The sequence below is a fragment of the Hemisphaericaspora subhashii genome, assembly GCF_019202705.1.
Source record: "Hemisphaericaspora subhashii strain CBS 10753 chromosome Unknown scaffold43, whole genome shotgun sequence".
NCBI lineage: Eukaryota > Fungi > Ascomycota > Pichiomycetes > Serinales > Debaryomycetaceae > Hemisphaericaspora > Hemisphaericaspora subhashii.
This window is the reverse complement of record NW_026057307.1, coordinates 24962-50181: the sequence shown is the minus strand read 5'-3', so window position 1 is coordinate 50181 and position 25220 is coordinate 24962. Positions and strand designations below refer to the sequence as shown.

The 25220-nt window shown below is 35.8% G+C and overlaps 14 protein-coding genes across 14 annotated transcripts; 6 read left to right on the top strand and 8 right to left on the bottom strand. All coding sequences in view use genetic code 12, as the record gives it.

Annotated features, from left to right (window-relative positions):
* Positions 1-318: 318 nt before the first annotated feature.
* J8A68_003328 (uncharacterized protein) lies at positions 319-2604 on the bottom strand (the record flags this gene model as incomplete). The annotated part of the gene is made up of 1 exon (XM_049407173.1): positions 319-2604. One exon carries the CDS (start codon positions 2602-2604, stop codon positions 319-321), a length of 2286 nt encoding a protein of 761 aa, XP_049263382.1.
* A 1365-nt stretch (positions 2605-3969) lies between these two features.
* Positions 3970-4752, bottom strand: RFA2 (Rfa2p; the record flags this gene model as incomplete). The annotated part of the gene is made up of 1 exon (XM_049407172.1): positions 3970-4752. The coding sequence occupies one exon, from the start codon at positions 4750-4752 to the stop codon at positions 3970-3972; it is 783 nt and encodes a 260-aa protein (XP_049263381.1).
* A 595-nt stretch (positions 4753-5347) lies between these two features.
* J8A68_003326 (uncharacterized protein) lies at positions 5348-8107 on the top strand (the record flags this gene model as incomplete). The annotated part of the gene is made up of 1 exon (XM_049407171.1): positions 5348-8107. One exon carries the CDS (start codon positions 5348-5350, stop codon positions 8105-8107), a length of 2760 nt encoding a protein of 919 aa, XP_049263380.1.
* A 119-nt stretch (positions 8108-8226) lies between these two features.
* Positions 8227-9711, bottom strand: J8A68_003325 (uncharacterized protein; the record flags this gene model as incomplete). The annotated part of the gene is made up of 1 exon (XM_049407170.1): positions 8227-9711. The coding sequence occupies one exon, from the start codon at positions 9709-9711 to the stop codon at positions 8227-8229; it is 1485 nt and encodes a 494-aa protein (XP_049263379.1).
* Positions 9712-9982: 271 nt separating this feature from the next.
* OLE2 (Ole2p) lies at positions 9983-11602 on the top strand (the record flags this gene model as incomplete). Its single annotated transcript, XM_049407168.1, has 1 exon — positions 9983-11602. One exon carries the CDS (start codon positions 9983-9985, stop codon positions 11600-11602), a length of 1620 nt encoding a protein of 539 aa, XP_049263378.1.
* Positions 11603-12795: 1193 nt separating this feature from the next.
* Positions 12796-13347, top strand: J8A68_003323 (uncharacterized protein; the record flags this gene model as incomplete). Its single annotated transcript, XM_049407167.1, has 1 exon — positions 12796-13347. One exon carries the CDS (start codon positions 12796-12798, stop codon positions 13345-13347), a length of 552 nt encoding a protein of 183 aa, XP_049263377.1.
* Positions 13348-13427: 80 nt separating this feature from the next.
* On the bottom strand, positions 13428-14519 carry J8A68_003322 (NADPH:quinone reductase; the record flags this gene model as incomplete). The annotated part of the gene is made up of 1 exon (XM_049407166.1): positions 13428-14519. The coding sequence occupies one exon, from the start codon at positions 14517-14519 to the stop codon at positions 13428-13430; it is 1092 nt and encodes a 363-aa protein (XP_049263376.1).
* A 792-nt stretch (positions 14520-15311) lies between these two features.
* J8A68_003321 (U2 snRNP complex subunit) lies at positions 15312-16115 on the bottom strand (the record flags this gene model as incomplete). Its single annotated transcript, XM_049407165.1, has 1 exon — positions 15312-16115. One exon carries the CDS (start codon positions 16113-16115, stop codon positions 15312-15314), a length of 804 nt encoding a protein of 267 aa, XP_049263375.1.
* Positions 16116-16253: 138 nt separating this feature from the next.
* On the bottom strand, positions 16254-17360 carry J8A68_003320 (uncharacterized protein; the record flags this gene model as incomplete). Its single annotated transcript, XM_049407164.1, has 1 exon — positions 16254-17360. The coding sequence occupies one exon, from the start codon at positions 17358-17360 to the stop codon at positions 16254-16256; it is 1107 nt and encodes a 368-aa protein (XP_049263374.1).
* Positions 17361-17594: 234 nt separating this feature from the next.
* J8A68_003319 (mitochondrial 54S ribosomal protein MRPL50) lies at positions 17595-18263 on the top strand (the record flags this gene model as incomplete). Its single annotated transcript, XM_049407163.1, has 1 exon — positions 17595-18263. One exon carries the CDS (start codon positions 17595-17597, stop codon positions 18261-18263), a length of 669 nt encoding a protein of 222 aa, XP_049263373.1.
* A 707-nt stretch (positions 18264-18970) lies between these two features.
* Positions 18971-20194, top strand: J8A68_003318 (uncharacterized protein; the record flags this gene model as incomplete). The annotated part of the gene is made up of 1 exon (XM_049407162.1): positions 18971-20194. One exon carries the CDS (start codon positions 18971-18973, stop codon positions 20192-20194), a length of 1224 nt encoding a protein of 407 aa, XP_049263372.1.
* Positions 20195-20326: 132 nt separating this feature from the next.
* J8A68_003317 (uncharacterized protein) lies at positions 20327-21505 on the bottom strand (the record flags this gene model as incomplete). The annotated part of the gene is made up of 2 exons (XM_049407161.1): positions 20327-21389; positions 21456-21505. The coding sequence occupies 2 exons, from the start codon at positions 21503-21505 to the stop codon at positions 20327-20329; spliced, it is 1113 nt and encodes a 370-aa protein (XP_049263371.1).
* Positions 21506-22854: 1349 nt separating this feature from the next.
* Positions 22855-23529, bottom strand: J8A68_003316 (uncharacterized protein; the record flags this gene model as incomplete). The annotated part of the gene is made up of 1 exon (XM_049407160.1): positions 22855-23529. The coding sequence occupies one exon, from the start codon at positions 23527-23529 to the stop codon at positions 22855-22857; it is 675 nt and encodes a 224-aa protein (XP_049263370.1).
* A 644-nt stretch (positions 23530-24173) lies between these two features.
* Positions 24174-24887, top strand: J8A68_003315 (putative metalloprotease; the record flags this gene model as incomplete). The annotated part of the gene is made up of 1 exon (XM_049407159.1): positions 24174-24887. One exon carries the CDS (start codon positions 24174-24176, stop codon positions 24885-24887), a length of 714 nt encoding a protein of 237 aa, XP_049263369.1.
* Between the last annotated feature and the right edge of the window lie 333 nt (positions 24888-25220).

Sequence of the window (25220 nt, the reverse complement as noted above, 5' to 3'; positions counted from 1 at the left end):
GCTTTGTGCAACGATTACGTAGCCAACTATTTGTGTAAACATACCATGTAACAGAACAGTAAGACACCACACCAACTATCACAAAGTACATAGAATTTCTTGATCAAGTTTGGAAAGAACTTGAATTCCTGTAGGTCCCTTTCAATTAGAATAAGTCTATAGGTTTGTCGTTCGTTTATTAAATAGTTATATTCAATTAGGTGATTGAAAAAGTCCAATAATAATAAGGAAATCTCCCCATGGAGGCATACTGATTTGAAGAATCTTAACTATACACTTAAAACATTAGAACTATATAAAATAAAACACTAAAAATATCTAGACCAGTAAACAACTAACTAGTAGGGAAAGAACCAATATTGGAGTAGAGATCTTAACAGCAGTCCCAGCAGAGGGCATATCAGTGGTTACTGGGGGAATCAAATCTTCAATGACTTCAGACGTAGAAATGTCTACCGAATTTGATTGAACTGAGCTTCCTTGAGGACCATAAAAGGCAATGGTACCACGACTCTTATCGTCATAAGCTCCAATGGGTTCACCGGTAGTATCAGTATCTACTACAATAGTAACAGGACTAGATTCTTCAATTAGATCAATTGTATATGTACTAATACTGATAATAGTCGTGGGAATAGTAGTTGCCATCCCAGAACGTGTTACTTTCTCGCGAGTAGTTAGAACTGTAAAAGTGGTGGTAGTTTCCACAGCTTTCTTTGAGACAGTCTTGCCACTTCCAGTTTTGGTAGAATTAGCAATGCAAGACGTACATTTTTTGGAACCTTCGCAGTCAGTGATCATAACTACTTCAGTTATAGTGCTCGAAACAATGGAACTTGAAACTGATTCACCATTGCAGTCGGAATTTTTGGTGCACCGAGCACTTGATTCCTCGTCGTTGCTAAGGGAACAAGTATCAGTCAGTTGAATACCACTCGATTCCAATGAAGTCGAATCTGGCACAAGCTGTGAAGAATCATTATCTTCAGCCTCAACAGTGAAATAATCTGTTCTTATTCGACTGGATGGTACTTGATCTGCTGTTTGAACAAAGGTTGACTCGGTAGTTATTTCTTGAGTGGTTTCAAAATCTTCACTTTCGGGTGATACAATGGAGACTTCCGTACTTCTTTCGTCTGACTTATCCCCTTTACTTGAGGGTTTTATAGAAGATTCGAAGCTAGGTTCCTCGGACGTTTCTCCAATTTCAGTTTCTACGGAAATAAATGATTGGGACCATTCAGACGAAGTTGATTCATCATTGGATTCTGGTAAGTAGGTTTCTGAGGTTTCTAGGTCTGTATTTGTGGACTCCAACTCTCGGCCGCTTGATTCAGATTTTATGGGGGGTTCTGATGTTTCGAATTCTGTTGTAGTCGCTTCATCAAATATCTCGCTTGATTCCAAAGTGGTAAAATATTCAGTCGTTTCCGAGCCTTCTCCTGTATTAGATTCAACCTGTTCTGTAGTTTCTTCTCTCTCTGTGATTTCTTCTGTCTCTGTAGTTTCTTCTGTCACTGTAGTTTCTTCTGTCTCTGTAGATTCTTCTGTCTCTGTGGTTTCTTCTGTCTCTGTGGTTTCTTCTGTCTCTGTGGTTTCTTCTGTCCCTGTAGGTTCTTCTGTCTCTGTGGTTTCTTCTGTCTCTGAATTTGTTGGGGTAGTTGATTCTCGAGCTGTGCTGGATTTCCCGTAGTCATCTGACCGTAGAGCTCTTTCAGGTAAGATGTCAAAATCACATTCACAGGGGCAATCATATCCCACACCACCTCCGGCAGAATCAGGATACGAGATGACTAGTACATTGGTTTCAGATTGGTCATTTTCGAATGAGAATTTATCAAAGCCATACCCAGGTCCAATTTCAAATCGGTAATCACCTATTCTTAAAAGGGTTGATTCATATGATATTCTACTACTATCAGCATTGAGTACTTTGATTAAACTATTTCTACCAAAACCAGCAACTGTGAAAGTCTCTCTTGGATTGGAAGCTAACAAGACGGATTCCTCCAAGCATGTTATACCCGCCCACATTATATCGATTTCCAAGATGCTTCGATGAAGCTCCACGCACCCCAGTTCATTCAGCCACTCTAAACTTTTCACCTGCAAGTGGGAACCTTCAACACAAAAGCGACCTACCACCATTTGCGGCCCGGCAACCCCAACTGGGCCCTGTCGAAATGGAAAATCGACATTGACAAGATAAAGATCCCCGTGGTTTTCCAAGTAGTCAAGGCTTACTACCAAATCACCATACCTGGCAGCTGCTATGGTGATTGTGTCATAGTTGTATAAATAGTAATTACGAAAAGACGTATTCGGAGCCGATGATATAATATGGAAACGTCCGGAATTCCTAACAACATTGATAAAATATTCCCCAGTTGGTTGGATGTTGGTTTCGATATACATGAGATTATAGTTCTCTAACAAATTAATAGTTAGCCAATCAAGGTCGACGAGAGACAAGCCTCCTGTCAGGGTAACCAAAATGTCTTCGCCCAGCCCACCGTATGATTCAGTAATAACATAATAATTGTTTGAGAATTCTAAAGCTGCAATGACCTGCAAGATCATAGCTAGAATATAAGGATAAAGCATGATTTGTTTTTGTTTTGAAAGTTGATAGAGAATATATCTTGTCTGCCCGAATAGCCAACTGTAAGTCAAATAACGGTGTATTTATACTTTGTGTCCACTGTAAAGTTTAGGCGGGAATATTGCGAGGCATCTAACCAAATGCCTTAAGAGCGTGATTCGAATTCCTTGCGAGAAGGGATTTCTCAGCATATGTAGGAAGATTACGAGCCCGATCATCTGCTAGTAATTCCAAAGGTGAAGACATAAAATTATAAAGTCTACTTCAGTTCATAACTAATCTCTTGCTCAAAATTTAGGGATATTAAACAAAACATCACATCATTTAGTTAACCAGGCTGCAAACCAGTGCATGTGAGAATTTTTCGCAGCCTTTTAATGCTTTATAAACTCCGTCTGTCAAACAAACCATTGCATTAAGTTTTCAGAAATCAACATATTTCCCAGTTACCACTTGGTAAATTTGGAGATGGGTATGATCCCCGTTTACTTTTTTATTAATTTTATGAACTTTATTTGCCAGAACTTTATTTGCCAGCTATTAATTTTTATTAACTTTATTTGCCAACTAAATCAATTAAATCTATATCCAAATTAAGATTATTCAGAATTGTTATTGATGCTTGGCGAAGGTTTACAAACCAATGGATTCCCCGCATTTTTGAAATATGGTTTTGTTTAGAAAATACGCTTTTATTTTAAAAAATCTTACTGTAATCTAATAGATTTTAGTATTCTTACTTTAGTTTATATACGGGTTTCCATATAAAACGAATAACTGAAGACTTACGCTTAAACTACCAGAAACTAGTAGGATTGTTAAAAAGAAGACTAATAACACATTAATATAGAAGTTTATCTCGTTAATTCTCTGATTCTTGAATTGGTGTTAATTAAGCCATTTGCTGCTGGAATAACTAGAATCATGAAGTTTGGTTGATATGTATTTTAATTGTAGCTGGGAGTCTTTTTCTGATTCTTGGAGATCATTATGCCCAATGTTGAATGGGGTCAAGGGCGTATGTCAAAAGACTAAAGGCTATGAAATATGATCTCAATTCAGCGGTTGTTATGCCGGAACTAGAGTTCTGCATATATAAAACTACAATCTGTATCAACGCGTTAATTGATATCACATTATTCGATAAGTTTATTAATCCAAGTAGTAGATATATCGTTCTATGTCTTGGGACATAGAATTGAGACACCTGCTTTCTTCTAACTAGAGGAAATAAAACTTTCTTCATGTATTGATTAAATAAGTTATTCGGCCCTTGACCCAATTTGTTGGGCCCATGGGTTAGCTGTAATAGAGTAACTCAAATTGTATTGATGTATTGATTATATAAATTACTTAACCTGTGGCTCCTAAATACAAAGAAAAGTAGTTTCATCATAACCAGCATAAATCTTCCCATCATCAGCTAATGTTTGACAATGGTTCATTGCAACTTCGTAAGCAATATTTAACTTTTGAGCAACATATGAAACTGGAACTCCTTCAGGCATAGTTTGAATTTGAGATCTTAATACTACCAATATTTGATCGGACAACGATCCAGATGGAGCTTGGTTTTCATTTGGGTTACTAACGAATAAGCTATTGCTATTATTAGCTTTAGAACTTGGTACTCCTTGAGATTTCAAATGGAGTTCAATTGCACTAAGATGATGATATAAGATTTGATTGGAATCGGTAATTGGATAAACATGAGCATTTTGGATGTTCTTTTTACTATTGAATTCTTTTAATGCTCCACCAACAAACACATATTTATCTAATTGTTGTTGGAATTTTTCTTGTTCTTGATTAACATTAGTTAAACCTTCATCAATCCATTTACGTACTTCAATAGACCCAGTACCATCTTCAACAGTAATGACCACAGCAGAAGCATGAACATCTACTTTTCTTACTACACCCACAAATGAAACCATGTTTAATTCTACATTATGTATTTTGAATTCACCATCTGGTATAGGTTGAGTTGCCTCATTAATTTGTTTAACTGTTACTGGAGTTAAACTTGTTCTTAATTGTTGTTTTTGAGAACTACTATTATCAGCAGAGAATCCACCTCCACCACCTGCAGAGTGAGTGCCTGTGTTGAAACCACCATCTCCATAGTTACCATAATTATAGTCTGACATATTGCTTTATCTTAATTGATGAATTAAATAGGAAGCGTGAATGTATTGGTGAACAAATACGTGATGTTGAAGACGCGTCTTTTTACAATTTTTTTTTGGTGGTATTTTTATTACTCAGAGTGTACAGAGAGCTACCAAGTGCGCAGGGCATTATCTATTTGGTGATTAACTTTATTGTACAACATTCAACTAAGATCAAGCAAAAGTATTTCGTGACATGATATGAAAAATGTCTGAACGTAGTAACCTTATTTGGGGAATGTGTACTACTATATCCTACTCAAAACAATCACTGAATCACATCCTCATTTCCTTTCATTTTGATTTGGATGACTTCTCTACTGTCTCACAAAGTTCTATCATATGACGTGTAATGTATTAAGGTCTTCTTCTATTGGTTCAACTTTCGTTTGGCTTTCTGTTTTTCTTTTCAATTTCAGCGCCCTGAATTCTTTCATTCTTTCTTATTCCTGTTCATAATTTATTCTTTAACTAACAAAAACAAAAAAAATAAAAATTTCAACATTTACGTTCAAATCGATTCTGTTACAAATTACTTTACCTATACAAGGATATATAAAATCTACTAAGTTAAATGGATTCAAACATTGATCCTGCTGTAGCAGCAGATCATCATATATATAATACTAGTGATTTATCTCACAACACTAAGGTTGACACCAACCAAGTAGATGATACTGATATTACTACCAACGAACATAGACAGGATACTACTTTTGACTATGACTTCATTTCGGCGACTAAAGAAACTGACAATATTCCACTCCCCCAAGTAGAAGAATCAACTACTGAGGCTGCGTTACATATCTTAAACAGTTTAAATGAACAGAATCATGAAAATTACTTCAATGAAAATGGTAATGACTATTCAAAAGATATCGACACTCAAGAAAATTCAACAAAACAAGAAACAGAAGAAGATGAAGCAGTTAAATTAGTTCAATATAATCCAGATGAAAAACCAAAACGATTAGGTAGACCTCGGAAACATATTTCCAATAATTGGCCACAACCTGAAAATTCATCTTCTGAAAATTATAATGAATCAATAATATCAAAATTTAGATTGGATTCTCAACCTGTACAAGGTCCTGGTTCAAGAGGTGGGAAAGCTGGTGTTAGGAAAAGTCCAAGAGGAAGAGTTACTTTAGATTCTGTTAGAAAGAGACAAGCTACTTTGAATTTTACTGTAAGTGAAGATAGTAATACTTCAATTGGATTGGAAATCAATAATGATAATTCAAATGGTAGTTCCAATGGAGAGAAATCAAAGGAATCTTCACATATCGGTGATCAGAATGATACGATGGAATCAGAAGAATCCCCAAATAATGGCGACGGGGACTTGCTGGAAACTCCAGAAGTTGTTGAAGAAATAGAAAGTGAGGGAGATGCCGAATCCAACCCTACGACAGAAAAGTCAGATCCCCCTATAAACGGGACCGTACTGAAATCAACCTCCCCTTCAGGCACCAAAAAGAAAGCACCTAAATTAATTCTTAAATTGGGAAACAAAACGTTCAAACCCACGCCTTCAAAATTAACCAAAATCGCCCCAAAACCTATAGGATTCTCATCTACTGCGTCCTCAGACACACCAGCAGCTTCAAAGAGAAAATCATCACCTGCTAAAGCTGCCGCCACCACCAAAAAGAAACTTAAACTTTCTCTCACCAAAACCACAAGTAGAACCACTGTCAAAAACGGTAGGAATAAACTTACAAGACAATTACCAGGTCCGTTAGTCGGATTGTATTATGATTTATATGATGACAATTTATCAGATGAATATTTTGAAGGAGCCAAAAAGGAAAAAATCGCCCTTGGATTCCCGTGTATTAAATCCCCCTATGCTAGTGATTTAGTATTTATTGTTGGATTTTTGAATAAGTTTAAGGACGTTATACCGATGGAAACCAATTTAGGTCCTAAAGATTTTGAAAAAGGGTTAGGATTGCCCAAGGTTGGAAGTGACGGGATATGTGATGATAAATACAACGCGAGAGAAGTTTCTTTGGCGAATGAGGAGGAAACGGAGGGAACTGATGAGATATCACCTGAAATGGAATCATTATTCAAGAAATTGTTGACATTAGTCCTAAATCGAAAGAAACCAGTCACGTCGATCGCCAAAGCGATTGCAGAATTAAAACCAATGTCAATCTCCCTCGGACTTCCACAAGAATGGAAACAACTCAAACCACACCCCAACCCACCTTCTCCAGACTCCATTCAATCCCCAGTCGACCCCTCTCATCCGGAGATCCATATCTCCGAACTCCCCCAGAATCAAGAATACCTAATCACATTCAACCCCTTCTACACTACTCCACTATTCGAATCGCACGGACTTGCAGCCCTCTCTAATCCTCAAGACAGACTCATCCTCATCCGCACACTTATCCAATGGTCCCTTTCTACATCCGACATAATCAAATCCGCAATCACCCGATCAGTCCATGCTCAAGATTTACCCGGGGATAAAGAAACCTACTACGCCGCGCGATCAGTCCTCTACGGATTCAAACATACTGAAGAAACGAAACGCGAGGCGGAGATCAAACTCACCAAAAGAAAAGATGACGACGCCGGTGTGGTGAAATACGTTGATCCTATGTCTGACCCCATGGTCCATTCTATGGGACTTAGATTGATACCCTCTGTGATTGGTGATTTGGGTTTTGGTATTGGAAGAGTGTTTTTTGTGAGAATGGATGAGGGTAGTAATGGTGGACTTAATTCTGTGAGGAAAATGAGTCAGATTTGGGGCTTGCTGAATGCGGCTGCTATTGGTGGAGAAGTTCCTTCTGGATTTGGAGTGTTTGTCCAGGATGTACATCTGATGTTGGTGGCTGCTTTAACGAGTGATGGGGTGGAGTTTGATGACAACGGGATGGAAGTGAAATCAGAGCCGGTGGAGGAGAGCGAGTGTTGGTATGAGGTTGCAAAGGATGTCAGTGAATTAGGGGAATTTGTTAACTTTCTTGGTCGAAGATTGGGTATGATTGAAACTGAGGAACCCGTGGTTGTTATTCCAATGGCATCGAAGATTTATAGACCGGTTTTGGCATTGTATGAATACCTAAGCGGAATCTTACCATTATTAGCCTCACAAGAAGAGTTAAGGAAACTGAATTTAGATTCGAGAGCGACGAGAAGAAAGAGAGAAGTTGTAGATTATAGTGACGCCCGTGCTTCTGAGAAATATAAAACTGCGATTGAAGCTGAAGGCTCTGGAGAGTATATCGATGAAAATGGTGCATATGATGATGATGATTACGAAGGAGAGGAGAACATCTCTGAAGATGATGAAGATGAAGAGTATCAAGATTGATCGAACAATTGATACATGTATATTACAAGACTTTCATTATATAATTTTTATGTAACTTTAGCAATATAATAATAGCCAATTAGAAAAAACCTACTATACAACATAACTCTAACACACATCTAAAATCTACCTGATCCAAGTAATAAATCGATTTTTTCTTTAATCAAATCCTCATTCTCTTGGAAATACTTTGCATGTCTAACCAACTCTTCGTCGTATCCTTCATCGCTCTTCAACGCTTTCAAAGTTTTCGATTGACTTTCAATCCATTTCTCAACAAACCCAGTCGGATCTTCACTTAATTCGCGATAGAAATTCTCTCTCAAATTAGCATTCTGTAATGCCACAATGCCTAACGAAATCCGTTGATTTAATTGTTGGATGGTAGCATCTGCTTTTGCCAAATTCTCAATTGCGACTTTATTAACTTCAACCAATTCCTTTTGAGCTCTTGAAAGATTAATAGGTAATTCTACGGGGATATCGATTACACATTCGCCAAGAGTGGTTGATTTTCGGGTATTGACTTCATATTCGATGATTATTGGTTCACGGGGTCTGAAATGTGGTTGTAATAATCGATAAAGATCGGAGAACTTGAATGTGGGGACTTTTAATAAGTCGAGTAAGATACTATCACATTGGACTAGGGTTAGGTCGTCTTCTGGTTCATCTTGATTGGCGGTATTGGTTGGGTCACGGATTGAGGAGGTTTCCACCGCAGCCACTTCGGTATAGTTTTCGGTTTTGCGGAATAGGTTTTTGTATAAGACATATTGCCAGATTAAGTACATTAATTCTTGTTGGGTGCATTCTTGTTTACCGGTAAATTGGGCCATTTCTTCGGAAAGACGTAATTTTGCTGATGGACTTTTAACTAATATGGCGATTTTGGATTTGATATTATATATTCCATTTCTTTTGATATCTAATCCATCAAATGATGCATTTGCTGGGTTTTTATCAACACCATCATCTCTCCATTCTATGATATTTGATTGAGTATTTGGATAGTCATCATTTGGAATTAAATCAATTGAAATTGCTGATAAGAATGAACTGAATTTCAAAAATTCCGATTCCCCAGTACTAGTAGCAGAATCACTAATAAATCTTCCTTCAACTCTCATGGTCCAATTGGATTCACTAGTGGTTGGATCCGGAATAGCTAATCCATTTTCTTGCAATAATTGTTTTTGCCAAGGTTGATTCTCACAAGTATTATATACAAACACTCTCAAGATTCCTGTTTCTCCTTTATATTCAGAAGGATGGATTGTTTTTTGTTGAATTGATTGGAAATCTAATGCTTTACGAGAAATCAATAAGTCAATTCGCTCTTCTGCTTCTTTGAGTCTTTTGTATTGATCCAAATTGGGTACCTTGTCATATAAGGCTGGAGGAATGGTTATATCGGTTGGACTATATGATATTGTTGGTATTCCAGCAACATTGGGTCTTGGTTTATTAGCTGCTGCTGCCTGTGCGGCTGCTGCCATTTGTGCTTGAGCTGCTGCGGCTGCTTGTACTTGTTGTTGTTGTACTGGTACTTGCATCTGTGGAGGATACTGCTGATGACGAATAGGTGGAGGAACTGCTGGCATTTTTTTGATTAGTTTACTGGCTGCTGTCTAACTTCTGTTGTTGTGTTGTGTTGTTGTGTTGTTGCGGAATTGAAAAGTTTTTTGTTTCTGCTAGCCAATGTCGTTCACCCGGATTGATGTCGTATGTTGGTTATCTTGCGACATTTGCTGGTTCCATCTTTTTTTCCATTGATTTTTTGCGGGCACTGGAAACCAGAAGCTGGAGGACCCTTCTTTATCATTACGATACCTTGAATGAAGACAATTAAGAAGGTTATAGAAACCAATAGTAATGAGTAGGGATCAGGTTAATAACAATGTATCGCGAACAAAAGTACAGAAGAGGAAGATAACGACTGATGATTCTGTGGCTTCTTCAGTTGGTGGTTCGGGGTCTGTCTCATCCACTAAGCAAACTTTATTGGATCAAGCTACTAAAATTAAGAATACCAAGATGAATGATATGAGAAAGAGAAAGCGAGATTTGTTTAGCCGAATAAATTATACTCATACATTGACTGTTGTGGTATTACCATTACTTTCCATCCTTTATTTATTTCAAATGGATGAGCTGATTGTACCTGAAAATCAATCAACTTTATATTTCACATGTATATATTATAACATCACCATATTAGCATTTACCAGTGGATATCATAAATATTTCACTCATAATTCATTTAAAGTTAAGTTTAATTGGTTAAGATATTATTTCGCCATATTTGGAAGTAGTATTGGATTAGGATCAATCAGATGGTGGGCATCATTACATAGAGCACATCATCATTTTACTGATGATACTGAACGAGATCCATATCTGATTAAACGGGGAGTTTGGTTTGCGCATTGGGGTTGGTTATTGCGAAAACCTAAATTAATGACTTTTTATCAAGAATTTATAGAACAAGAATTCCCACAAGATCAACAGCGAGAACCAAATATCATCAAGAATGAAATTGTGTTGGAAAATGAAGAAAGTATTGAATTTGATGGGGGCGATATTGATCGCAATAATGATTATTATCATGACAATATTAAAGATTTATTAATATGGCAAGAAGCAACATATTTTATTTGGTTTTCTGTTACCACGTTTGTCATCCCCGTTATTATTACCATGGTTATATGCCAAGATACAATCATCAATGGAATATTATATCCTGGGATATTACGTATGTTTTTAGCCCAATTATCAATTCTATCCACCGAATCAATTTGTCATCTCAAGAATATCCAAGTCACAATCCCAACACAACCATTCAGTGACAAAAACTCATCACAAAATTGTAATAACCCCCTAATTTCATTTCTTACGTATGGACAAGCCCATCAAAACTATCATCATGAATTCCCTCATGATTATCGTTCCGATAATGCATTATATGCCTATGACCCCACGAAATGGTTTATATGGACTTTGGAGAAATTAGGACAAGTGGAAGAATTATGTCGAACTCCAAATAATTTAGTTATTCAATTACGACTTCAACAACAACAACTAGTTATAAATCGAATGAAATCACAATTGAATTGGGGAACTCCAATTTCAAAATTACCTAAAATTACCCCGAAAGATTTCAAACGGATTTTGAATTCTCTGATGAATGAAGATCGAATCTATATTGTGATTCAAAATATTATTCATGATGTGACTCCATTTATGGATCAACATCCTGGTGGGGTTCCTTTGCTTAAAGCATCCCATGGGAAGGATGCGACTAAAGCTTTCTATGGTGGTGTGTATGGACATCTGACTGCTGCTGTGAATTTGTTGGCGACTATGAGGATTGGGGTTTTAGATGTCGGTAATGATGAAGAGGTTTGGAGGAGGGTTGTTAGGGAAGAAGGAGAGGTTGTGGAGTCTGATTCTACTAGTCAACAAAAACAATATAGAAGTGCTGAGGCTGCATAGGAGATGAACCAGACGGGCAACAATCATATATAATAATAATAATAGTTAGCATAAACGGGGAGAGAGGTGTGTGTAAGTAAACAAAGGTATTCTTTAATAATTACGTATCGTTTAATTGAATTGAATCATTAATGTTGTCTCGCTCTTCTTCTGCGTCGTCTTCTTCTTCCTCTTCTTCTTTTCAGTAAATTGACAACCAAATTATCCTCGTAATGTTGTTTTTTGGTAGCCAAAGCTTTTCTCTGATTTTTTGGCAACCAAAGAAATTGACAAACCCATCACTCCTGATAGTTAGTGAAAACAAGGGACAATAAATATTTAATTTATTGCCAGCAACTCCCAATTCTTGATGGTGTTGGCCAGATTTGCTAATGCTGTTTCTGTATGTACCCCAGTTGATTCGTTGATGGTCTTATAGAGCCCTCCTATGGAGGTTAGTTTTAGGATTCAACCTATGTCGCATAATTGACCAATTTCAATCACTTCAACGCCACATTTAACAGGTATAACTCACTAGACTTCTTCATTTAGAAGAAGACAATTGAGAGTTGAAAATAAATGGTTCATGCGGAGCTTTTCGAATTGGAAGCTGTAGAAGTACCACAGTAAATGTAAGTTAGATCAGAGGAGGACAAACCGGGAATTGGCAAGTCGTAAGAGCAAGCCATCATATTGCACGCGAAATTTAGTTTCTTGAGTTTCTGTATCTTTTTCCTTGATTGAAAGTTCTATTGTAAGAATACCAATTTGAATTATTTAATGGGTGCGAAAAAAAGCTTGTTTAACAGAGAGAGAGTGAGAAAGTGTGGTGTTTGATAGATGTTATTAGGGGGTACTATTAATAATACTTTGTAAGAAAGGAATCATGTTTTCAAATGGATAAACATCTCATGTCATATCTATTTAATACTACTAATCTAATCTATGCTTGATAAAGGATATATTTTTTAAAAGTAATTAAATATTATAAAATCATATTCATATGAATCAAAATCTACAGTCTAAATAATTTTAAAAAGAAATTTGCTTAAGGGGAAAATTTTAATAATTAATTTAACAATTTTTTTTCATTCATTCATATGAATCTACAACATCCACAACTTCCTTGCAACAACCACTACTAATAACTACTGCTGCTATTAATATTACACATACTGCTAACTAATATAGATACAGACATATAGCCAGACACTATGACACAAACACCATTATTATTCCACATTAGAGATTATAGAGGTGCAACAATCGAAGATTTAAATATCCCACCGGCAATATCTGTTACACCATCAACTTCATTATTTGAAGCAATTGAAATTGCTTATGAGAATGAATTTACTTATTTACCTGTTATACATGAAGTCAATAAAAGATTATTAGGAGTATTAAATGTCGATACTTTAACTATTGATAGAATAAAAAGAAGTTTCTTAAAACCAATTGTTAAGAATTATATGCTTTGGTTTAATCAAAATGCAAGAGAAAAGTATCAACAAGAACATCAGGAGGGTAAGCAAGAACCAGGAGCTGCTAAACGGTCTATCAAGACAACTATTTTAAAACCAAAGACTCCCAAGGGTAAAAGATATCAAATATTGACACCATTAACTCCTTTGGAAGAATTAGCTGAATTCTTTAATACTGGTACTTATTTTGCTATAATAACTAATGGACAAGGCAATTTTGTATATGGAGTTGCAACTCCTCAAGATTTAATGAAATATGAAAACGCCCGTCCTAAGTTGTAGATAAATATATTTGTATATTTCAAAACATAAACAAAAGGCATATATTTAGACATAACTAAATAGAGAGTAAGAGAGTCCGCCTATTGAGGAATCTTTAAGGTTAATTTACCAGTAGTCTTTCTACCTTCTAAATCCTTAGCAGCTTGAGGATAATCTTTCAATTCATAAGTTGAAATATCAAATTTTAATTTACCTTGTTCAACCAATTTCAATAATTCTTGAGAATAATACTTCCATTCTTCTGGGGTAGCAATATATGCTAACAGTTGAGGTCTAACAATCTTAATATTCTTTGCTGATAATACGGCTAATGGGAATGGAGTAACTGGACCAGAAGCATTACCATAACTTACAAAAGTTCCCTTTCTTTTAAGTGAATTCAAAGAAGTTTCAAAAGTATCTTTCCCAATTGAATCAAATGAAGCTTCTACGCCTTGTCCATTGGTAATTTCTTGTACTTTCGCAACAATATCATCACTAGAACTATTAATCAAATATTCTGCACCTAATTCTTTAGCAGCTTGTAATTTTTCAGGAGTTGAAGCAAGAGCAATGACATGAGCACCTAATTGACTAATTAATTGCACTAATACTTTCCCAACACCTCCAGCAGCAGCCCATACTAAAATATAATCCCCTTGTTTAACCTTATAAGCTTCATTAATAAACGTCAATGCAGTTAACCCTTGTAAATAGATCGATCCATTAATCTTCAATTCTTCATCACTAACATCAGAATTCAATTTGATATATCTAAATAAAGAATCATTAACTTTGGTATATTGAGCAAAAGTAGCAGGACTAATATATGCAATCTTATCACCGACAGCTAAATTCTTAACATCATCTCCAATGGCAACAACTTCCCCCAGGGCTTCTCTTCCAAATATATTAGGTAAAGGTGCCTGATAGATCCCCTTTCTGAAAAATGCTTCGATGAAATTAACAGCAGCATAGGCGTTTTTGACAATAATATCATGAGAGGATTCAATGGTTGGAGTAGGGACATTGTCATATTTAAGAACATCATAGTCACCGAATTCTTCATGGAAAACAGCCTTTTGAGTTGATGGTAATGTAATAGCAGTCATCTTTGTGGAAAGAAATTGTCTTTTTGTAAATTGTTGTAGCTTTGGTGTTNTTTGAGTTGATGGTAATGTAATAGCAGGCATTTTTGTGGAAAGAAATTGTCTTTTTGTTAATTGTTGTAGCTTTGGTAAGATTGAAGAAATTCTTAACATTAATGTTTTGGAAAAGAATATCTTCTGGCTTTTTATAATTGGACAATTGAGGTTTATATTTATAGCATGAATATTTCGCACCCATTTACTGTGGAGTCCGGAAATAAGCCCAAGTTGGGAAATCGCCGGACCGAACAATAAGACAAAAACTGTACACACAAAACTGTGGTATTTGGAAATTACTAAGCATTGGTTATTGTTCCATAAGTGGAGCAGGTGGCGACTGTAGTGGTGGCTGGGCCGGTAAACCACTTATTCTATCATATCTACATGGTGTACGCTAAGTCGGAATAAGACACTAAATAAACCCGAAAAAAGAGCCGATAAACGTTATCTTGAAATATTTTATAGAAGCCTTCGAGGTATTTGATTGACAATTAGTAAGATTACCTAATTCTATCTAAAAAATGTGTACTTGATTATAAGCGTAAATGGTGGGGAGTACACAAGCTCCATTTCGAGATTTTTGCCATCAGTAAGAACTTCGGGCTGGGGATGATATTATCTCAATCTAAAACCGGTAGATCTGCATAGAGAGTGAGTAATTTTCGCTTGGAATTTTGACATACTATCAGGGGTACATTCTCAGGCATCATGCCCTGTTATTCCGAGTTTTCACATCCAATTAGCACCTCCCTCTCCCATGACTAAATAGCTTACGAATCGAAAATATGCGATCAAATTGATAATGAACGAACGAACTCGGAGTGCACGGTTCGATAATTATCCGCTTTTTCGATGATGTTGAGGTTTAGTTACTTTTTGTTTCTTCTTCGTTTTCAATTTCTTGGTAATTAACAAATTATTAGCCTTTGCACTTTCAGCCAATAATCTTTCCACCTTATCACCATGTCTTGTTCTTGCTTTCTTTTGACCACTTGTAGTATCTTCTTTAAATGCATAACTTATACTTATTTTATTATTCATCAATATCGTATTATTCATTTTTTCAATCACCAAATCACTAGTGGTAAAATCATCATACGTTAAAAATCCATATCCCATAGATTGACCTGTTTCAATATCTCTCCGGATTATTGGATATCTTATCAAATTACCAAATTTCCCAAATGTTTCAAATAGAAACTTTTCATCAACTAATGGTGATAAATTATTTATGAATAATTTAGCTCCAACATCTATATAATTGGGGTTTAATAAATCTTGTCCCTGTCCAACAACATTCATTTGTCCAATCTTCTTCATCGGTCCAGTTCCCTGTTGTCCCACACCCCCTGTTCCCTGATCAATCTTTTTCAATTTTAACAATTTTCCAAACAATCGTACCCCACGCAAAATATCTAACGTATATCCAGCATCCAAAGAACTCCTAAATTCAACAAATCCATACCCTTGATGTGTTTTTAATATTCGATCTTTGGGCACATTGATTGATCGTACTGGTCCGAATTGGATGAATAATTCATACATTAATAATTCGGTGACTTGGGGGTCGATATTGCCGAAATATAATGTGGCGGTGGGATTTCTGTCCGAATCTGATAGTTTTTTGAAGACATTGGCCATGGTTGTATTGGGGTTGAAAGTAGATGAGATGGAGAAGGAGATTGTCGTTTTTATTTTTTAGAGTGAGGGTGTAGAGATGGTCGTGCGAATGGAACCAAAATTGCAACCAGTTTCTATTAAGACTATCTAATTATCTATTTAATCTACATCTTGTAATGCTGTTGTTTCTGTTGTGGTGGTAGAGGCGGTTTCTTCCGGGTTGATCTCTTCTATCAACTTTGGTGGGTCCTCATCTTGAAACTTGATCACTCCAGGCGGTTTCAGTGACGCCTCTTCTGGTCCGCTATCAGAATCAGACTCATCCTCTTCCTCTTCATCAGAACTGCTACTGTCAGAAGAAGACTCATCGCTGCTCGAGTCTGATCCAGTACTGTCAGAATCGGAAGTACTTTCAACTTCAACTTCTAATCCATAAGCCAATTTCTCGGAGACTACTCTATCGGCAAGTACTTTCTCATCGGTAGTGACATATATAGTGGCATATTCTAATAATATTTTATCCTTAAGTGCATCTGAAATATTTGACTCTGGATCCAATTCAATTACTGACCCTTTAGGATTATTAATCACATTCAGTAAATAAAATCTCAATGAAGTCTTATCTTCAACACCCTTGAGTAAATTACTCATACATACTGCATCTCGTAATGACAACGCCTCTTTCAATCTATAACTCACAAATTTAGCCACTTCTTTTCCATCCAGATCCAAATGAATCCATTCGATTGTCCATACAAACATCCCTAATTTCTTATCATATCCCGTCTTATTCGAACTGGATCGGTGCATTCCTGGAGGAAGTTGGATAATCAAGGTGTTATGTCGTTTAATCACCGTAGGTGGATCATTGGGGAATACGCCATGTATGGAAGCTATCCTCTTATCCTCTTGTTGTGTAGCGTTGTCACTTGCCTTCTTGAATCGTTTTTGAGTGGTGTTTGGTCGTTGTTGATGATAAGGTCGTTTAAACAAATTCTTTGCATTGGTTTTTATATCATCCTTAGCGAGTTGGATGGTTCGATCAACATTCAATAAGAAATTATAATCTCGGTTGAGATGGACATTGGTGGATGATAATTCATTTTTGGGGATATATTTGGTTATATTTGGTTTCCCAGTACATTCTGTTTGTTTCTTGTGTCGTTTTACACATTGCAAAGAACATGTTTTGGTCAGGCATGCTGGACAGGTGTATTTGATTGGATTAATGTGACAGATTGAACATAATATAATGTCAGTGTCCATGTTTTATATATTCTTTAGAAAGTATGGAAGAGTGAACATATCGAACGGGATCAAATATGGAGATGCTCATCGTCTCATATGTAGATATACAGAGTATCATATTTACTATGATCCGCGTAACTTTCCTCACCAACAAAAATTTTCAACAAAAAAAATATGGAAATTTTCATTTCTTGTGTTTAAACCAATTGAATCAAACATATACACACACTGATAGTCATATAGAGTATAGACATGTTTCAATCTACTAGTAGAAAGGTAGTAACCGCGACTGGATTGGTCTTTGTCCGTTTTAGAGCCCACAAATACCCAGTGCAAAAGATCCCCATCCAATTATTAAAAGATGTTCCAAACGTAGGTGTGAGAGGAGAAATACTTCAAGTAAAACCAGCATTTATGAGAAACTATCTCCACCACAAGAATAAGGCATGTTATATAACACCAACCCAAGGCCCTAGAATCGATGTGGTTACAGTTGAACCTAAGGCAAAACAACCAGTTGAACATAAACCACAAATTACGGAAGAACCAACTGAAAAACCAGTTGTAGAAGCGTTATCGATGGATGAATTATCTGATTTGTTCAAGAATATGACTTCTAACGTTCCTGACGAATTGGTAATTAAACCATCTGAACCAGAATATACTATTGCTAAATTGACTGAAAGGGTACCAAGTCTTCAATATTTTATGAAAGAGTACTTACCAATCACAAAGGAATATGTTAAGGATACTTTAAAAGATGAAGCTGATGTGAATGTGCCAGTTGAGGAAATTACTTTGGCGCTGATTGAAACTCCAGATGAACCTATTGAAGAAATAACCATGGTTGGTAAATATCTATTGAAAATTACTTCTCCAACTGAAGACGCTGATCTTACAACGGAAATTGAAGTTAGATAGAGTGTGTGTCTGTGTGTGTATAAGGAAATTAAATTCATGTAAATAAACGTCATACCATATTTAGTCATACCAATGTAGTGTTTGAGACAATGAGATTTACGTCAGTTGATATCCTATTCATAGGAAGCAATGTGTGTTTTGTTCTTTGAAGGATTTCTCGAGTTATGTGTTACTCTTGGAATCTGATTGTATCATAGTTTGCCTTGTCGCTCTCTCCCTGTCAGCGAAGAAAAGAGAGATTGGAAGTAGAAACCCTCTAATAGCTTAGGAAACTGTTCACCTTTAGCTAATTATTTATGTTCTCTTCCACCTTTATACTGACCCGTTCACCGGCATCAAGTCATTTCCAATTCTTCAGACCCTCAATGGGATCTAATCTATCAATTGTGGGGCATCACAGGGGTTGAAGGAACTCGGTATCAGTGGTGGCATGTAGCAACCTTTTTTGCAACCATACGAAAATTCTCAAAAGAGGGAAGATATTAACATTCACTTGATTTTAGTAACCAATTCCATTAAGGAATTGAACGTCTACTCGTTGGCACGAAGTAATTATGTGAAAGCAATATTCTCCCTTTGAAGGGTCCAACCGACCTACCCACCCAACCCATCGTAATTTATTTTCCCCATACTTTCCTCACACCAGAAAAAAACACGTTCAAGCAACATCCCCATTCTGTATTGCTTTTTCTTTATCAGTTCACACGATGACACCGCCTAAACTTCAATACAGTGCCGCCAAAACATCCTCCATCTCCAAACGATCGAGTCCCTCTTCATCACCCATCAAAAAATTCCAACGCAGCATCAAAAAAATCCTCCCATCCCAAAAACTCTACTCCCAAGCCCTTGCCACCAAAACCTCGAAACCATCCTCATCCTCATCCTCATCCTCCCCGGACAAATTAGAAATAGTCGATTATAATGTAGAATTAGACTATCAACTATGTCGAAATGAAGATATAATGGTGGCAATCGACACGATCCTCAACAATCGTTGGTCCGAATCCACCTCGCTTCATAATCATTATCATACGCGAGATGAAATAATTGCCGCCCAAGGAAATATGGAAGAATTAATCATGAATCTTAAAGGCTTAGGAATGGGACCTAAGGTTGATATATTAAAATATCGGACTCATCAATTACCAAAAGGGTTGATTACTACTAGTTTATTATATTCGATTTATGAAAATAGGGGGAATACTTTTGTAGATCGGATATTGGAGACGAAGATCAGACAGGGGGAGATTAGGAAATTTGTAATCACGAATGCGAGTCCTGTTATACTGAGAAGTAATACCAGTGGACAGAGGAATAATAGGGTGACATATGGGTTTGAGAATGTCGAGGTGGTGGTGAAGGCTGAGATGTATCTTAATCAAATCAGAAATTCCCAGTTGGAACTTGCACCCGAATTGGCTGCTCTGAATGATATTGTGGATCCGAAGCGAGGGGGGAATCGAGGATCGAGTTTAAAGAAATTTGAGGAATATGTGATTAAGAATCCCACTGCTTTGTTCATTAATATTGGAGATGAGGGGGACGGTGGGTTTAATAATGAAGAGTTGAGTCATCTTGTAAGTTTGGGATTTGTGACGTTGACATCTAATCATTTGAATGAGATTGAATCTCATCAATATTCGATTTCATATCCTAATTGTGGAACGTATTTGAAATTAGTTAATGCCGGTAGAGTATGGTTGGTTAAATTGCTAAGTAAACCAAAATATAAAGAAATGTTGGAGGAACAGATTGTCAAGAAATGGGAAGGAACCACACTCCAAGGTGATTCTAAGATGAACAATTTTCGAAAACCATTTTATGGATATGATTTAAATTGGGTATTGGCTGATTCTCATGGTTCTGGGATTGTTGAGGTATTTAATACTCCAGTTGGAAGAGGTTGGAGATTAACTGGGAAAGTGTAAAATTACGAAATTATTATGTAAAATTATAAATTTATAGAATTATCCAAACAAAGCGGATATATAAAAAAGGAAAATGTCATGCAGAAGTGAACGTTTTACTAATTGAACAACAAAACAAGGGAAGAATATCTCTTACATTTTAACCTTTTGTTTTCTTTGCAACTTCTTTTGTTGCTTTTCTTGAGCCTTCTTTTCCAATTTGATTTGCTCTTCTCTTGATAAAGCTCTTAATTTATCTCTTTCTTCTCTCTTTTGTTTAGCCTTTTCCTCGGCCAATTTTTCCTTTTGAGCTTCTTCATGAACCTTTCTAATCTTTTCAATTTCAGTTTCTCTAGTCTTAACAACTCTCTTGACAGCTTCAGGACGGAAAGTGATTTGCTTGTTAGCTAATTTATCAACAAATGAAAATAAAGCATCCAAAACATCTTCGATAACTTTGATGTTTGCTGCATTGTTAGTAATGTTACAACTAACAACAATTCTTCTTCTTGGATATAATTCACGAATATTTTCTGGTTTTTCAACTGGTTGATCAGTAATAGCAATAAGTTTAATGAAAGAAGCACTCTTTAAAGTTAAAGCATTCTTTAATTCATTGGTGGTGATCTTTTCTTGGAATTCATTAGCTTCACTCATATAAACAAATGATTCAGGTAAGTTTGGAGAATCACTAGTTTTACATAATGAAAGGAAATAATTCAATTTTCTTGCTTCATTCATACCTAATTTGGAAACAATAGCAGCAATGAAATTATCATATTCAATAGATGGAGTAATAGTAAATTCAACTATATCTTCAGGAGCTTTAACAGTAGCACTAAAAAATGATAATACTGATTCTAAAATCCAAACAAATAAATTCTCTCTTGGAACTAAATTTAATTTAATATCAACTTTAGCAATATTGGATCTACCAGTTGCATAACTTGAATAAGCTTCAGCATTATCTTTGATGTATAATTTACCTTCACCAACACCAACTTGATAGAAATTACGTTCCAAGACTGGTTTTAATTTCTTTAAGAAACTGGTGACTTTAGATTGATTATAGAAATCACCAGCTTTGAATAAAAGGGCAAAAATAGCAATGAATCCAACAGTGAATAATTCTAATCTCCAATCTCTAATTGCGAGTCTTTGCCAAATGGACATGGCAGTTAATTCTTCAACTGTGAAGTCAGAGTAATCAGAAACTCTAAAAAAGTATGGATGTTAGTAAAGAAGTTAATGTAAATCAATTGTAAGTTTGGTTGTTACATACCCTCCTTGCATTCCAGCTGGAAGTAATCTGGATAAATGTTCAAAAAGCATTATTCGGATATCAAATGGGGTTTACTTCGTGTGATATTAAATGAACTTAGAAGAATTTTATAAAAGTTGTTAAATCTGATTTTAAATTTTCAACAACTTCGTCGAACAAATCTAAAGAAAATATCCGACGCACTAAAATAATTTTGTCGACCAATTTTTTCCTACACTCCGTCCAACTTACCCTCCTCCGTACGAACTTATAGAACGATAAAGAAGAATGTGGAAGCTTCCTTTTCTTCTTCATTTTCAAAAGTAAATGACTCAAGTTTAGGAGTCGTTGCAATGCGTTCGGTATATACATGTTACTATGACTGTCTTAGCTCGGTTTACTAGATGATTTCCAAGTAACTGAACAAAACCATACTTATACTTCGCTCTTTTTTCATGTGGGGGGGGAGGAGGGGGGAAGGTTGAAGAGGACAAACATATTTAGACTGGCCCATATGGAGAAACGTAAGTAAATACTTATAATTTATATTCAAACTCTTTCTTCATGAAGATGGGATCCTATTAGATCAAGTATAACGATCTAGTTTTCCAAATAGGTATTCATCGAGTTATGTTTGAAGCGTTTTTATGCGATTCCAATATATAGATTCAGCTTTGGTTGCCATTCTTGTGGCGATAGACACATGACCATATGAGTTCGGAGATGATAAATGAAAAATTGTCTTTTTCCAAGGTGAATTCAAACCAATAATGTTTCAACATTATATCGAAAGGTTTGCAACTAGACTGTCTAACGATTATAAGCATAGATTGTTTCTTGTCGATGTTTTCTATAGAAGTTAATATGGTAAGAAATTATTAGTTAAGCTTTCTGGATTAATATTAATATGAGCGGGTTTCCACCTTTTGGAATCGAGATTGTAAAACTAGTTTAGTTAGTTAATTTCTATATAAGTCATGTAGGAAGGTATTAGCTCATAATATCTCAGACATCAAATAGATAACTCCCTTCCAGGTTTATAAACTTATTCCTGAATAACTGCGTTTCATTCTTACAGAGGGATGATTTGTAAAGTTTAATTTGTCCATATTTTTCTATCCTCTTTCGTTGTATCTTGGTGGAGAGGAACGTGTGTTTGCCCATTATTTAAGTTTCACGGAATTATAAACCTTAATTAGTTGTTGCCGGTTAGGAAATCATTGGAGCACCGCCGAGATATATTCAGAACTCTTAACCTAATCATCTAATAATGGAGATTTCGAGATGTAAAATATCATTTAGTGTGTGTTCGAGGTTAGATGAGGATCTATACTTCGCCAATCACGGCAATTAATAAACAAATGAACCAATCATCAATATTTTACATAAGCTTAATAATATACATACTCTATACAATGCACTATCTTCTTCTCTTTGACGATGGCCCAGCTTCCTCTTGTTGTACCTGTTCTTGATCTTGTTTAAATTGAGTCATACCTTCATGCACAGCATTCTTAACTAATTCTCTCAAAGCTTCTTCAGGATTCTCACTTTCCAAAATCGCTTGAATCTTCTTTCTCCTTTCTTCTACTTCTTCCGGTGATAATTCCTCATTTTCTATCTCATTCTCCATACTATATCTAATCTCATGTCCATCAATATTCCCCGGCTGAGGTAAACTCTCAACAAACCCTCCATCCAGTCCACCCAATACTGGTTTATCATGCGCCAACAGTCTCAAATATTCCGCCACATCTTCAAATTCCCCTTCATCCTCAATATACTCCCTCGCACTCATCCCTTCTCCATTCTTAATCTTATAGTCCGCCCCTAATTCCTCTATCAAATACTTCGCAGTCTTAACATCTTCAACATGATGTAAGGGAGTATCTCCGTCATTATCTTGAATATTTACATTTCCGCCATTATCAATTAAATATTTTAATAAATTAATATGACCATATGATGCAGCGGCATGGATTGGTGTATATCCATTTGGATCTTTTGAGTTGGGAGTGAATTCACCACTGGTAATGTAGTGTTCTACTATTGTTCTTTGATTGTCGGCTGCAGCTATCCAAATGTTGGAAACCATTGTTATTTCACTGGTGATATATTGCTTGAGTTAGAAAAGACTGTGGAATGTGATTCGATGAGTTTGGAAAATAGAGATTTTTCAGATGAGAAAAATCCAAATCGGGAACGAGTGCGGCTCATATTTTCAGAAACAACAGTGTGCAATGTAGCTAGCAAATTGCTTTGGGTGCTGGAATCCATGGATAGATATACAGATAAGTATAAGTTCGATCTAATCTTCTACGCTCATATACCATCTTCTATAAGTTGTCGGTCAACGGTTTTACTGCTTTCGGATATAAATTGGCTGGTTTCTCACCTAACCACGACGATTAATCCTAAAAATAAGTTGTAATTAACTTACCATTTTCAAGAGCTATAGAATATGTGGAGGGGTATCTTCTGATAGATGCTGTGAGATGACAAAACTTTCTTCTCTATTGGGCACTCCAATACTTTGCAACATTTTTGCAACCAATGGTCTCTCTAAAAAAATGTGTTCCTGCATACAAACTCCCAGCAAACAACCAAAATTTTTCGTTCCATCAATTGACTTCCAGAGCCCATCGACAAGAACAAACAGTAGGGTCAATACTTATAATAGCAGTTACTAACATCCGGTTAGTAGAGATTTCATAAACTATAGAATATACATTTCCAACAATGTCCAAACAAGGGGAGGAAAATGATTTCATGAAGCTTACACTTTCACCACCTGAAAAATTAACCGGATTTGAATGGTGGAGACGTTCAGCACAATATGCCACTAAATTAGGTCTTAGTGATACAGAAGCCAAACAATATGAATATGATTATCGATTCCGTAATCCAGAAGAAAAATGTAAGACATGTAATGAAAATCTTGCCTGGATGTTGACATATTCTCCATCAGTTACATTTATGTTAGAAAATATAAATAAATTTGCTAAAGATGGTCAAGGATTAAGTAAAGAAAATATAATATGTGATATGTGTACGGATACAAAGGGTGGTGGGTTCCATCCACAATCAGGGGTTTTGTTGTGTGCCAATTGGATTACAAGTAAATGGCAATTAGAAGATGTTTTAACTCATGAATTGGTTCATGTGTATGATTATTTAAGATTTAATCTTAAGTTTGAAGATTTGAGACATCATGCATGTACTGAAATAAGAGCTAGTATGTTAAGTGGTGAATGTAGGATTTTTCAAGAAATTAAGAAAACTGGTTTAGGTAATTTTGGTAAGAAATTTCAAGGTTGTGTTAGAAGAAGAGCTGCTATATCAGTAGCAGCTAATCCAAATTGTAAAAGTCCTGAAGAAGCTGAAAAAGTGGTTGATTTGGTATGGAATTCATGTTTTAATGATACTAGACCATTTGAAAGAGTATATAGATAGTTGGCCATAGCCCCCAGGTACTGTGTGTGTGTATATAGTATAGAAAAGAGTTTTGTTATTTATAATGGAAAAACCAAGTAAAAAAGAACTTGAACGGGTATTTGTGTTCCTGCCTTTCGGATGGCATAATGCTGAATGAAATTAGTCTCTAAATTAGTATTATTAAATTAAAGTTGAAAAATTGCAACAACAAAAATTCTTGATCTGAAATTTTTCAGTTGAAGTTTTTTTCTTATCGATTTATTTGCCAGCAGCCAAGATATTTAATTAGACTGTTAATTAACACATGTTAAAAGCTGATTGATTGATGAGCCCAACCAGTATTGGTAATAT